General features: G+C 35.7%; 1 protein-coding gene across 7 annotated transcripts in view; it reads right to left on the bottom strand.

The window, feature by feature from the left end:
• The window catches only part of EBF1 (EBF transcription factor 1), a 453,042-nt gene that overhangs the window by 7,939 nt on the left and 429,868 nt on the right, over window positions 1-15,235 (bottom strand). For 4 of the 7 annotated variants that reach the window (XM_074212514.1, XM_074212515.1, XM_074212512.1 and 1 more), the window contains exons 13-15: window positions 14,062-14,239; window positions 13,255-13,434; window positions 9,483-9,677 (exon numbers count right to left, since the gene is read on the bottom strand). In XM_074212514.1, coding sequence (XP_074068615.1) covers window positions 9,483-9,677; window positions 13,255-13,434; window positions 14,062-14,239 — 553 coding nt within the window. Of the gene's footprint in view, window positions 1-6; window positions 9,140-9,482; window positions 9,678-13,254; window positions 13,435-14,061; window positions 14,240-15,235 lie in introns of those variants that run through there. The other 3 variants (XM_074212516.1, XM_074212518.1, XM_074212517.1) reach the window with 1 other exon arrangement.

Genomic DNA, 15,235 nt, shown 5'->3' with positions numbered 1-15,235 from the left:
CTGTTGAAAGAAAAGGGGGAAAAAAGGAGTCAATGTTTTTGAATGCAGACTTCTCACTGGGAGGAGAAAAACACAATGTGGGATTGAATGTGCTCATCTGTTCTGTAATTTGATTTTGTTATAAAACAGGAATTGTATTTTTTATCAACACATATATAACATATATGTATGTAACAAAATGACTAACCACTTCTCCAAATCTGATTTCAATTTTAAAGCATAGCTGGAAAGTTACATAGTTTGAATGCCGCTGGGAAAGTTGAGACCTAAAACTTTGCAAAATATAGAGAGAATTTTCATTAAGTTAGTAACTCTTTTTCTCTCTCCTCCCTCCACCCCCACAAGGATGGCCAAACATAATTCCATCTGCCAGCAGTTTGCACAGAAAGCTATGGTGTTTTGCATTCTGCAGACACAAACACTAGGGGTATCTGGCTGTAAACAATTCTTTGGTTAGTTCATTTCCATGCCCATGTCTGGGAAGATAGAGATCCCTAGCTCCACTCTGTATTATGTATTGTGGATAAAAAAAACATTTCTGTCTGTGAAGGAAAGAAAAAGAGAGAAGGAAAAGGCCAGTTTTTATGAGCCTCCATTCAAAAAAGACGATGTCTTCCACATTGAGGCAGTGGTTCAAATTGAGCCTCCTGAACCCAACTTGGCTCCTAGAAAGTGTAGAGCCAGGAGGAGAACCTAGTAGGATACTGGAAGACTCCATGAACTTGAGTCAAAAGGGAAAGCTTTAGTCTCCTGATTTCTCTGATCCTCAGTTTGCTCATCTGTAAAATAGTATTTTAGACTGAATAATTTCTTTATTGTTCCAATCTTATAAAGACTAACTAGAAAGTCCAGAGACTGGAGAAAAGATCCTGAAGGGTAGGAAGATGGAGAGAACAAAAAGAACACTGGTCTTAGGCAAGCAAATGCCAGTGGCTCAGTCACTGAACATTCTTTGTAACCTTGGTCAAATTCTATGAGTCTGTGTTCCATTACTGATCATATGGGGCCAGGGATACCACCAGCCCTATGTATTTCTCAGTGGTCTATAATGGTCATATGAGATCATGCATGTGAAAGCACTTGGAAAATCTGTCAAGCACTATACAAATGTAAGGAGCTATTACTAGGACGGGGCCAAGGGTGGGGGTGGGAAGAGCTGATTACAAACAAGTAAATAATTACAAGCACTTAGATCTTGTTTTTTAAAAGAAATCTAGGAATGGGAGCTAGACCTGTGAGTTACTTGTATAGGGAATTCCAAGAAGAGGCAATATCTTTGACCAATGTCATCTTATCCGAAGATGAGTGTTAAAGAGGGGCCTAGATCACTGAGAAGTTAAGTGACTTGCCCACAGTCACATGGCCATTTCAAATATATCAAAGGGAGAATTTGAATCCAGATCTTCCCTGCTCCAAGGTCAGCCAACTCTCTCTATAATACTTTCTCTTTCAAAAAGAAATATAGCATATACCTAAATCATTTCCCCTTAGAATTGAATTAAATTAGAGCCTTCAGAATTAGTTACAATGGGGGAGATTCCAGTTGGTCAGAAGTGATGGGCTGTTATGGATATAGCTGTCCCATGAAATGAGCACAGTGAAGGAATTTTTGAGCAGTGGGTTAGAGTACAACTAAAAAAGAAAAGGTCTTTACTTCAATTTTATTTGAGAATTCCATATTTAACTAAAAAAAGGAGTGTTCCCAGGAAGTTACCTTTTCCATGTTCTTGTTCTACTGGCTAGAATGTGATATCATTGATTTTTTTTAAACAGTTCAAGTAAAATTGGGAGTGAGAATAGCTGAGCCAGATTCAGGCTCTTCAGCTTTCTTTCACCAACCCCAAGACATTTTAAAGTTAAAAAAATGTATTTTGTCAAACACTTTTTCCGTTAATTTTTAAACCCATCTGTATTTTCAGGGAAATTGAATCCACATGTTTCTGATTCATTTACACGTAAATCATCCAAATGTTGTTTTGCAAGAACTGTTTGCAATCCAACAACTCCTGGAGTCTTTTTCATAAGCCTTCCTAAGCCTTTTTTCTTAGAAACAGGAAGTTGTCTCTTGCCAAGAGCAGACCAGCTTAAACCCCCAAAGGTTCGAGTCCATTTTGAAACTCAGACCCCCCAAGATTCAAGAGGGTCTTAGATTTGATGGAATCACGGAATTCAACTGTTATGAAGTCTGGTGAAATGAATTGGTGATCTCTTAAATAATGGAAGTTTCTAATATCACATCTAACCATTCATGTACTCTATTCAGAGGACCTTTAACTCATAATATATATTCTATGATGTTATTAAATTTTATTCCCTTTCCTCACCATTTGAAATGGGCTCAGTCATCTTAAAGACACTTTTGCTGTGAAGCAAAACTAAATTTAGACCAATGGTCATCATCTTCTCAGATACATCTTCTTTACACTGAAACTTTACTCTAGAAATGTTAGTGTTAAAAATGAAGTCTCACTGACTGACCTTGTCTACATGAACCCAGTACAGAACAAGCAGGGATTTACAAATATCTAACTAACATGGTCTATAGAAATAGCCAAAAACACATCATTTATGCCAAAAAAAGAAAGATCATGTTTAGATAACCATGTGTTCCAAGCCCCAAAGTAGGTTTTGGGGACTGAACATTATGTTTTAGATGTCTCTGCTAACAAAACTAGAGTCTCCAGGGATGTTAGTGACTATTTAGTTCAACTCCCCTATTTTATTAGACAAAACTTTCACTTGGATTTTGTCTTCACAGTAGAGAAAATGAAGTTAATTGAGAATCATTGCTATGAAATGAAATCATGTATCACATTAGTCTGTCATTTCAAAGGAATCTCATTTTTCTACAAAAGGACAAAAACGACTACCAACAGTGATGCATCTATGGAATAGTGAGGATGGGAGATATTTACAATCACATATCTTTCCATGTCTGCTACTGTCATAACTGCACATAACTTAAACATTCAACAAGTTATCAGCACTTACATTTATTTGTACCCTGTTGAGTTTATAAAGGCTCATATGAAGACACCAAATCCAGTGTTGCTATCATCTGAAAATGTAACAATGGATGGCAAGCTGGATTTGAAGTCAGGGGGTCTAAGTTCAAACTCTAAGTGCTTAGGCAAGTCTCAACATCTTTAGATCTCATTTTTATCATCTAAAAAATGAGAGGATTGGACCAGATGCCCTTGGTTCTTTCCTAATCAAGATCTCTGATCCTATATCTCCCTATCCATGGGTACTTTGTTTAGGAGGTCCCAATTCAATTCAACAAGCATATATTAAATGCTGACTCCATGTACAAGCATTGTGTTAAAGTACTAAAAATACAAAGACAAAAGTAGGAAAGGTTTTACTTCAAGAACTTACATATTATTGAGAGATATAATATATAGACACAAGTAAATATGAGATAGTCTGAGAAATGAGCCCTAATAACAAGGGGATCAGAAAAAAAAGATTTCTTATAGGTGATAAAACCTAAGCTCAACTTGGAAGGACATCTTATATTCCAAGATACAAAGGCAGAGAGAGACATGAAGGAGAGTCTGGGAAAGATATGGATATAGGAAATAGAAGGTCAAATTCAGAGAATAATAAGTAAATTAGGAGAAATGAGGAGGGGATAAATTGAGTTGATTCATGAGCTTCAAGTGTTTATGGCTCCTGTTATATTTCATATTTCACCCTGGTTATCTTCTTGCCATCTGCCAAGATGACTTTGTCATCAAATGTTATAACTTTCTAGACCATTGTACCTCCAAAGACCATTCCATAGGGGGTTTAATCATCTATCTTTGGAACTGCCCCATCACCTACCTGCCCTCCCTATCCCAACAGGTGAGTTTAAGAGCCCAACTCAAGTTCCCATCCTATTCAGTTACTTCCAGCCCGACTTCACACTACTATCATTTTACAAGTTGCTTTGTAGTTGTAGAAAGCCCTCCCCATTCCACTTCATCCTATGATAACAACAAAAATTAATGGTCTTTATTATTAGAATAGATGCATGAATAGACTCCCATGACTCTACTCTCATCTCTGTGGCTTGTTAATTGAAACATTCCTCCCAGGCAATCATTCCCCTATATATGGTATTTCCCTTTTTTAGAACATAAGCTCCCAGAGGCCCAAAATTGTCTTGTCTTTAATATGTGTCTCTAACATAGGGCTTACAGCATATTATTTCATAAATGCTTCATTTATTCATCCAAAAATAAGACTGGTGTCAGATTTTCAAAGGCTTTAACTACCATTTAGAAACATTTGTGTTATATCCTAGATCTAGAGGCAATAAGTTGACATGTAAGCTTCTTAAACAGAAGTAAGACATGTTTAGATTTTGCCATTAGGATGATTATTTTGGCAGTTTGGAGAATGGATTGGTGAGGGAGAAGAAATTAATAGGGTGACTACTGTAAGAGTCTAGATTAGAGATGATAAGGACCTAGGATGATATCTGTATGAATAGAAAGGCATAGATGTTGTAGGGGGATGGTATAAATATTAGTAACTTAATTTGAAATCCATTACAATTTAAATTAGTTTAATGATAGTTGTGGTCATTTGATAAGAAGTGCATCAAAGTAGAAAGATTTACAGATTTGTGGGAAATGTGGAAATGATAGAATGTTTTCTTCTCAGATGCTACCACATATATAAGAATTAAGAAAAAAGAAAGCCATAAAACTTGCTACTCTTTTTTTAAAAATTTTCTGTGAATGTAGATGTAGGATTGGAAGTTGATGAAGTAGGTGAAATAGAAACTGGAGAGGATTAATATTCACAAAATAAGCTTTGAATTTTTTCCCAAATTTTATATGCTATTTTGCTGACAATTGTGATAAAGACAGCAATACAGAAAAAATGTTTTCTTATACTATCACTGTAACCTTAATGGAATAGAACTTAGGGTCCTCAAGACCCACCCCAAAATTGAGAGGATTCAAGGCACAATATTACCCTGAAGAGATGATGAAAAAGGGTGAAAACATCACTTGTACAAAAATATTCATAGCATCCCTGTTTGTGGAGGCAAAGAGTTGGAAATCAAGTAAATGTCCTTCAATTGGGGAATGGCTTAGCAAACTGTAGTATATGTATGTCATGGAACACTATTGTTCTACTAAAAAGAAACCAGGAGGGACGGAAACTCAGGGAAGCCTGGAGGGATTTGCATGAACTGATGCTGAGTGAGATGAGCAGAACCAGAAAAACATTGTATGCCCTAACAGCAACATGGATGAGCAACCTTGATGGACTTGCTCATTACATCAGTGCAACAATCACTGACAATTTGGGGCTGTCTGCAATGGAGAATGCCATCTGTATCCAGAGCAAGAACTGTGGAGTTTGAACAAAGACCAAGGACTATTAACTTTAATTTAGAAAAAAAAAACTGATATCTTATTGTCTGATCTAGTTATCTCTTATACTTTATGTTTCTTCCTTAAGGATATGATTTCTCTCTCATATTCAATTTGGATCAATGTTTACCATGGAAACACTGTAAAGACTGGCAAATTGCTTCTGTGGGGGGTGGGGAGAGGGAAGTAAGATTAGGGGAAAAATTGTAAAACTCAAAATAAATAAAATCTTTAAGTAAAAAAAGAAGTTCCTTTGAGAGAAAATATAAAATTACAAGAAATTAAAAGACAAAAACAATTTAATCTAAAAGGCAATTCTTTCACATTTTATATATAATTCAGATTTGGGATGAAATGTGCTCTTCATAATAAACATGAATGACATGTTTACTAGACTGTTAGATATGATTCACTAAGAGTTTAGCAAAACATTTGATAATGTTTCTTATGTTCTTTGAGATAAGGATGAAGAGAAGTTGGTTAGAAATAATATATAGTTAGATGAAATTAAAATTGGTTGGCCAGACCCAAAGAATGGCCAATAAGAAGTGGAGTGTCATGGTAATCTGTGTTTTTCTCTGTTCCATTTAACATTTTCATCATTGACCTAAATGGCAGTCTATTAAACTTGAAGAAGAACCAAAACTAGTAGGAATAGTTCATATGCTAAGGACAGAATCAGGATGTAATACATTCTTGAAAGCCTGGAACACTGATCTAGATTCAATAAGATGATGTTTAATGTGAATAAATATAGATTTTTGAACTCAAATTCACCTAGAGATATGGCTATCTAACAATTTGTTTGAAAAAAATAGAGGGTTGATGACCTCCAAGTGAAAAATTTGTCATATTACAGCGAAAGACACTATTGCAATCATTTACTGAATTGAGGGACATGATGTCCAGGATGAGTAAGGTCATGTATGGAATTGAGACTTATTGGGCCAGATAGAGCAATGATATTGATAAATTTGAAAGAATTCAAATTAATATGAACAGCATGGTAAAGGGTCTCAAAATAACGATATATTGAAATTAACTAAAGGAACTAGGGATGTTTAACATATAGGAAACTTGATGGGGAAGTGCATGTCAGGTGTCTTCTAATACTTGAAGGGCTGTCATTTGAAAAAGGGATTAGCTTTGTTTGCTTGAACTAGATTGTAGAACTATGAAGAATGGACAGAAATCACAGAAATGCAATTTTCTGGATTTTTCTAAAGGGAAAAATAACTTTCTAGTAATTATGATTATCTCAAGTTGAAATGGACTAAATGAAAGAGATTAGTAGGTTATCTTAAATAAAGATTAGATAGCCTCTGGTTTGGAAAGTTCTAGAAAAGGTTGGAATAAATGGACACCAAAAAGTCCCTTCCAAATCTGCATTTTGCAAACAGCACAGAAATATAAAAAATCCACAATTAAATAAAATGTGGAATAAAAGGTGAGGATATTTACTGGGTCTGTCAAAACTGCCATTTCTGAAGACTTTCTCAACAATAATTCTAGGTATGAATTCCAGAAATTCTTTCAATTCTAATAGTTCAATTAAAAAAAACTTTTAATCACTTTTCTTGCTGCCTCTTGGAATTGATGCTCTTGCCTGAAAAATGATTCACCATCCCCCACACTCACTTGAATCCAGCCTTAACTGAAACTATGGTCAAAGTATGTAATTGCACTACTTCTAAGCTCTGAAAGGTAATGTTATGTTTAACTTTTCTTTCATGCACCACCACTTAGCTGTTGATTAAAAACCTTGTTATATTTGTTTCTGACATCAGATCAGTTTTTAAAAAGGTCAGTGACTGAAAACTCAAGAATGATAGTTTTATACTTTCCATGATAATTTGTGTTTTCCATATGTTATATTATTATTCAAATTCTTTGTAACTGACTTTAGCTTAAGAATAATACATCCCTGGTCTTGCCAGTTTGAAAGTACACTAAGTACAATGTTGAGTTATTTTTAGTGATCAGTTAAATCAGAGAGTGAGGCTTTTATGAATGGATTCATTCTCCTCTGTAGATATATGCATCATTAATAATGTTGTCTAAAACATCACTTTAGAGCCAATTTTTCCACCCCTTTGAGAAAATTGGCTAGCTGAAATGGATCAGGAAGGACCTTGACCAGTAGGGCTACCTGAATAATGAATGGCAATCACAAATGATTTCAACATGTTATCTGGAAAAGGGGGTCATAGGGGTAGGAAAGGAACAAAAAAGAGATAAACTCCTCCCCAAACTGACCAACCACTGAACATTGACCAGGTCATTGACTTTTTTGGGCCACATTTCCTCATGGGTAGTGTAGGAATAATGATGCTTTTATGTGGCTTAAAGGGTTGTGGTAAAGTGCTTTGTAAACTGGAAAGCAATATTTCAAAGGTTTTTAATTTGGGATTCAAGAGCTATATATGTGTGTACATGCATGTATATATGTATATATGCATGTACATATATAAATAGTTCTTGGATCCCAAGTGTGTGTATTCACACACATGTATATACATACATGTACGCACATGTACGTGCACATGTATATGCATGTACGTGCACATACATAGACATAGACATAAAATAACTGCATTTCAATAGAAATTATTTCCTTTTTAATCTTATTTTTATTTTATGTATATAAAATGTTATTTTTAACCCATGATTGCCAAATGGGTCCATGACACATGCAAAAAAAAAAGTGAAGAATCTCTAATTTGGATGACTGTGGGATATTATCATTGCTACAAAAGTAACAAAAGTTATTGCTTTTGAAGCAGATCTCACTCCTGGAGTAAAATCCAGTTGAGAATTATAGAAGGATTATATTCACTCCCACTTATTGTGCTTTTCAAAAGATCAAGCTAAAGTTTCCTGTCAAGAGAACAAATTATTCTAATTATATCATTGCCATATTATATAATTATTCTATAATATTCTATATTAATATATTCTTATTATGTAATAATGATTGCTCACATTAATGAACCACAGATTTACTAAAGCATTAAGTGCTTAGCAACTAGTAAGTACTTAATTGATAAATGCTTATCGACTGATCAAAAATATATTATTTTTATATATCTAGTACTTTAAAGTTTCCAGAACACTTTCTCTACTATCATCTGATATGTTGCTAAATCTAGTTTACAAAGGAAGAAAATGAGTTTCAGAGAAATTTCCCATAGAGAACCTGACAAAGGGCAGAAGTAGTTACCTTGACCCATCTTAGATTTCTGCTTCCAGAATCCTAGTTTGAGGGTCACCTCAAAATGTGTGCAGGTCTTTCTTTGATTAATCTAGGGGAATACAAGGCAGGCAGTTGGGGACAAATGCAAAGAATGAAATGGACACATTGACCCCTAGATGTCTATCTACTTTCAACCAAAATTTCACTTCAACTTTCTGTGGCAGGTTGCTCTGCTGGTGGCTCTGATGGTTTTCACAAGTGGTGGGTTTCCTACAATAATAATAATAATAATAATAGAGCACAACCAAAATCAGAGTCTAAACTTGACCACAATAACACAAACATTCATGATAATCCAAGAACACCTAGAGCCAAGAGACCTATGTTATTCTCTAACAGCAATGCATTAGGTTTAGTTCCCTCCAACAGTCCCCTCCTGGGTGAGGATTCTGTACATGTACATTGTGACAAAAGTAAAAGGAAGGGAGATTGAGTGACGTACTTCAGGAGAAGGCCAGTCCCTGGAGAGACCCTGCAGTTGAGTACTTGCTAGAGTCCACAAAAGACTGGTCTGATAATGACGACAACAGGGAATAAGAGAGGAGAAAAGAAAAAGGATGGTATTAGTAAAGGAAATTGTTTTTTGAACAAAACACTTGAACATGAACTTACAAGAGGCATCACCCTTTAGCAGAATTAGTTGAGATAGATACAGATGAGGCTGCTCCTTGGGCAGCACCAGAGGAGTGGGGTAAGGGTGGTTAATAATTAAAGGAACAGAGGAAGGGAGAGAGGGAGAGACAAGGGATGGGTCACTTTAGCAACAATTAAAGAATGGGTGGGTCCAAAGCCTGTAAGCTCAGGGCCTTGAAGGTTAAGAGGATAGGGTCAGCTCCACTGTGGTCCCCACTTACCTTGCAGGCTGTTCCCATTGGTGCTGGTGCAGGTGGGAGGCGGGGAAGTCTGTGGTCTCACAACTGGAGCAAAAGCACTCTTCTGTTTCACTGCTGAGACCATGTTGGCTGGTGAGAAAGAGAAGATCCCAGAGGAACTGCTGCAGTTAGAGGGGAGGCTTGTAGAGGAGGCCATGGTCGGACTTGATGGCACAACTGAAAAAAGAGGAGAAAAAAAGAACTTCTTTATTAGGAATTTTGAGGTCCTCACAGTAGTTATACTCATGATTCAGCTCAGAAAGCTCCCCTAACTCCATCTTTTCCTCTTTGCCTGATTTGACTTTTGATATACATGGCCCAGTTTTCCCAAGTAGATGGCCAAGTCTTTAAGAAGAGGAGCTGTGGTTTCTTAGTTAAGAAATAGTTATTGAACACCTGCTTATATGCCAGAATCTACAGGAGACAGAAAAATAGAAGCTTTTTATTTCATTAAGCTTTTTTGCATCCCTCACAATATTAGTATAGGGCTTATGTATAATAGTCAATGTTTTATACATAATAAATATTATTATTATAAATATACAACTGTAATATCTGTGTGCCTATTTTATGTATATGTAGAACTATATAGATCCATATATACACAGACATGGCATATGCATATATATGCATGATATATACAAATGAGTATGTGTGTCTATATATAAATATATACATATATTTATATATACTCATATATATATATACATATATATATATATATATATATATATATGTACTGCTACATGTAGATACATATACATGAATAGAATAGGATTTGGACCTGAGTTTTCATTGGTACAAGGAAATAGGCCCACCCAAAAGAGAAGAAACTCTTTCTAGCAATTCAGATTGTCACCACTGTAACGTGTAGTCTTGGTGACCTCGAGCCCTGAGATTTAACTGATTTATCCTGGGTCACACAGCCAATAATCCAAGGGCTGGGACTGTAATCCAAGCCTTTCAGGCTTTGAGACCAGGTCTCCAGTCACTATGCCATGTTGTCCTTCTTATAAGTGCCTACATACATACACAGAAAGGCATGTGCATGTGTACACACATATTACCATGATATTTAAATACTGTCTGGTACTCAGGATCAGTATGATGACTAATGATGGGAAAACTTTGACAGTACTAGGGAGAGAGGAGATTAGCTTACCGGGAGATCTTAAATAATTTGGACAGATAGATATCCTCCACCAGTCAAGACCTCCTTTAGACTTGGTCTTTAATCTTTTGGCACTTGTGATTTAGCTCTTGTTTATTTCAATCAACACATCTCCAGAGAGCCCTGCCATCCCACACACAACTTGATTTTCTCCCTAAGAGACTATCTTCAATCTTTTCTCCATATTTTATCTGTTCCCACAAACCCCACAGTATCCCATTTCTAATGGACTAATGGACAGTTTGACTTTAAGGGCACAATTTGAAATTATAAGCTTCTGAATCAAATCCCAGAAAAAAATTCCTTATTCATTGCTAATTGCAAAGCAAAACTTTTTTTTTTTCCTATGGATGGTCCCCTGCCTTACATGGAATGGTTGGTAAATATTTTTATCTGAGTTGAGAATTTTGCACAGGTAGGAATTAACCACATTGTATCACCTTGGCCTCAAGGTGAAGTTGAAAAATGGAGGCAGACTTTATAAAATCGGTCCCTCAACATTTCATTTGCAGACCCTGATTGATTTTAGTCAATATCCAAAACCCAAACGTGAGGCTATCAGGTGCATCCACAGCAGGAAAACAGAACTGTCTTCAGAATTTTCACAGATATATTTTCTAAACTGTATTTTTCTTTTAATGAGGGTAGCATTTTTATACCTCTCCAAGGATTTATAAATGTGAAAATGCGCTCAATAATAATCCCCATTTAAATTGCAAAATTCCTGTATTGGAGGTTTGATTTTTAAATATACGTAGATTTGAAGTCCCGCTGTTTCACTGAAGAAGGCAATTAATCTCTTTGGCAAATGTGATCATTATGTGTGTTTAGAGGTGGGGAATCTCAAAGAAGGAAGGGAGAAATATAGTCAAACAGTTCCATTTGTTACAATATTATTGGTTATCAGACACCACACCAGAAAGGACATTCACTAGTAGAAAGTCTTCCTTTATTTATTTTTTTAAAATCCCATTTAGATTTTTTCAACATGAGTAGCTTATGAATAATTAAATGTTATAGAGGGAAAATCTCAAATCATTTGGACTTTCTGTTATTATTTTATTTGCATTTATGCAGATAAAATCGTCCCATCTGAATGCCTGTTTGAGAATCTGATACTATATTTGTGAACACTGAGGAAATCAATTAATGGAAATTAAATGTTCAAAGTTTCACAGTCTGACAGATACAATCTTAGGCTGAAGTCACTTGGTGTCTACAAGTACTCAGGAAGGCTGAGCAATCAAAGTGCCTAAATTGAATTGCTACTATACAGCAATTAGTTTATTGATTTAATTAAGAATGCCACCTTTTAATTTTCAGGTCATGATTGAAACATTTTCTGATTGAATGGATTAGGTATTAGTGAAATGATAGGTCTACCAGGGACAACCTTCTGATGGATGAGAATAAAAAGCAAGAGGAGTGAAGGCTGACCTCAAACTGTAACTCTTTAGCAGACATAGTTCTAGGAATAGCTTTCTTCAGTAGTTTCAATGGTGAGGAAGTATCTAGTTCTACCCCCATAAAGTCTCACCGCACTAGATGAAAAATAAAAGAATTCAGCCATAGAGAAAAATGCTCTGGAAACACAATAATGAATTCTCTCTCTGTCTCTCTCTTTTACTTTCTGTCTTGAAATCTAAAAGAAGAAAAAAGAAACTTCCTCTATTAGATTTTATGTCCACTGGGGGTTATCAAATTGGGATAAATTATAAACCCTCTCTCTATGTGTATATATGATATATATGTATGTATGTATGTATATATGATATATATATATATATATATATATAACTTTTTTAATTTAGGAAAAAGGAAATTATTTCAAACATGGTCAAATTATTATTGCTAAATAGATTGGGTTGGATACACATTTCTTCTGTACACAGCTTCAAAACTAAAGTATTTTAGCAAGATTTTTGACACCAAAACAATACTCCCTTCAGTATGAACTTGGCATAGTATTTTTAAATCTCCCCAAACTGAGATTGTATAAACATAGCAATTTTATTTTAAAATGCCTGCTTTTAAATTTGTGGCCTAAGGCAATACATTTGGAGTCAAGTAAAAGCTTCCTTACTTAATAACTGTACAACCTGGAGCAAATTACTTAGACCTTAGTTTCCTCATCTGAGAGACCTGAACTAAAGGTCCTCAATTCTATCTAAGCTATAGATGATATATAGATATAAAGATGTCTAGGTCTATGATTTATTTATCTCAAAATCACTGAAATTGAACTTCAGTTTCAGCTGAACAGGAGCCAAAGAAAAATTTGAAATTTCTTTTTTTATTCTTATTTATCTATCCAAGTAAAATTAATAAAAATTAGAGACAGTGAAAAATAAGGAAAGACATATTCTTAAAGAAAAAGGGCTCTGACTTTAGCTTGTTGAAGAGTCTTGATAGTAAGGGTTCATATCAAGGGTGACTTTAATGATATACCCTTCAGGCTTGCTAGCAGAGAGAAAGACCTAGGCTGAATTTCTGAAATCTAAAATAGAAGTCAAATATTGAGCAGCAAAGTAAGTTTCCAGTTCCATTTGATGAAAATGTGAACAAATGTAGAACACTACTTACTGGCATAGGGAGAGTTGGCAGCTGAGCCATTGAGGAAGGTTGGGGATCCACCTAAGTTGGACATTCCGGCATTGCCATATCCATTCATACTTGTGGTGACAGAATTATAGTTGGTCTGTTGGGGGGTGGTGCTAGGCACATACCCATGTGGGGATACGCTGCTTGAATTTCGAGTGAAACCTGGGAAGAGAGAAAATTCAGAACAAGGGAAGGATTTAAGTGAGTGGTACCTTTGGATGAGACAAGAAAAAGAAGAGTTCTTCTTATTCTTCCTTTCCAACTCTCCCCTGAAACCCAGTGCAGAGGGGGCTGACATTAATATACATGGTTTTTGTGTCACCAGCTCTGTGATTAAAATGGGAAGCAAGAAAAAGACACATCCTTGGGATGCCATAAATACTTAGCAGGGCTGAAGGAAGTAGGAACACAAGTTCTATAAATTATGAGTTTGCCACAGAAATAAATTGCAGTTTAAGGGTTGTACCCTGAAGCTAACAGGTTTCTCTTCCATTGGCAGGAGTTGATGCTGTCCCCTGGCCCTTGAGACTTAAATTCTGGCCTCCCTTGCTATCTGTCACCTATATTTTTATGTGACAGTCAAAAACATAGAAAATTCACACTTCCATGTCAGCCTCAAGTCCCTGACCAGTAATTGTGACAATCTAAAACAAATTTATAAAATAACACACCACAAATAAGAATTGGGAATGCCATATGGAGAAAATGTTATTTGAAAGGATAATTAAGAAAGGAGGGTGGGGGAGAGGAAGCAGAGGAAACAGGATGTGGGTGGTAGATATTCCTGACCCTGATTGGTGGCTTGTGAAGCTTCTGAGACATTCACTGCCAGTTGTCCACTGAATGAATTAACTCCCATCATTCCAGCATGAACAGAAGTGTTAGCAAGGGCAGGAAGCTGGTTGTGGTTACGAGGAACGCTGTACAGTGCCTCTGCAATATCAGCTGCCCTCTTCAGTATGATTTCCTAAAAAGTAAAATGAAGGTTCAAATTACTTTCTCCTAGTATAGTAGCATTTATCTTTCTGGTGGTGGGAACTAAGACATTCTGAAAATACAATAAAGAGTTTGGAATCTGGAAGACCTGAATTCAAAACCTGAAAGTTATTAGTGTGACAGATGGACAAATTACTTAACCTGCCTCAGCCTCAATTTTTTTTTATCTGTAAAACAGGGGCAATAGTAGTACATTCTTCACAGACTGGTCATGATGTTCAAATGAGCTGAGATATGAAAAGGCTCTGTAAACCTTCAAAATGAAATATAATTGCTAGCTATTGCTCAGGTCAGACAATTTACTGCCCATTGGTGCTTGACTCTAACTGTTGAGGGAGAATATAAGTATAGTGAATATAATTCCGGACTTGGTGGAGAGGCCTGGTTTCAAATCCCACTTCAGATACTTACTAGCTATATGCCCAAAGGTAAGTCACCTCATTTTTCTGAGTCTGAGTATATTAATCTGCATATTCTGGATAGTCTCTGCAGAACCTACCTTCCAAAGTCATTGTGAGGTTCAAATGAGATGATGTATATATAAAATGCTATGAAAACTTTAAAGTATTATATAAATATCAGCAATGTCAAGTAATCATAGTCAGGTTTTCAAACACTAAATCCAGCATTGTTGGTACCCTATGTCATGCAATAATAAATCCAAGTTACTGCATCTCTCTGAGAGGCAGTGTTGCACACCAATTTAAAGGGCTTGAAGAATAAACTTAGCAGCACTGCAGAGTCATGAAGAGTTGGATCTTTTGTAATCTAAACAATGATGGTCAAAGCAAGCAGTTGACACTGGTCATATGTGATAAAAGTTCCAACCCCTTTTCCCTGTAGTTTCCAACTTTTCTTCACATGAGTAAAATAAAAACCACATTGGAGTAACTCCATTCACTTATATAAAATACTTCATAGTTCTTTTCCATGTAAGGTAATAATTAGGGAAGGCAATAAAAGGTTT

The sequence above is a fragment of the Macrotis lagotis genome, chromosome 1 (genome assembly GCF_037893015.1).
Source record: "Macrotis lagotis isolate mMagLag1 chromosome 1, bilby.v1.9.chrom.fasta, whole genome shotgun sequence".
NCBI lineage: Eukaryota > Metazoa > Chordata > Mammalia > Peramelemorphia > Peramelidae > Macrotis > Macrotis lagotis.
The sequence above is the reverse complement of the archived record's forward strand: the minus strand, read 5'-3'. Positions and strand labels throughout refer to the sequence as shown.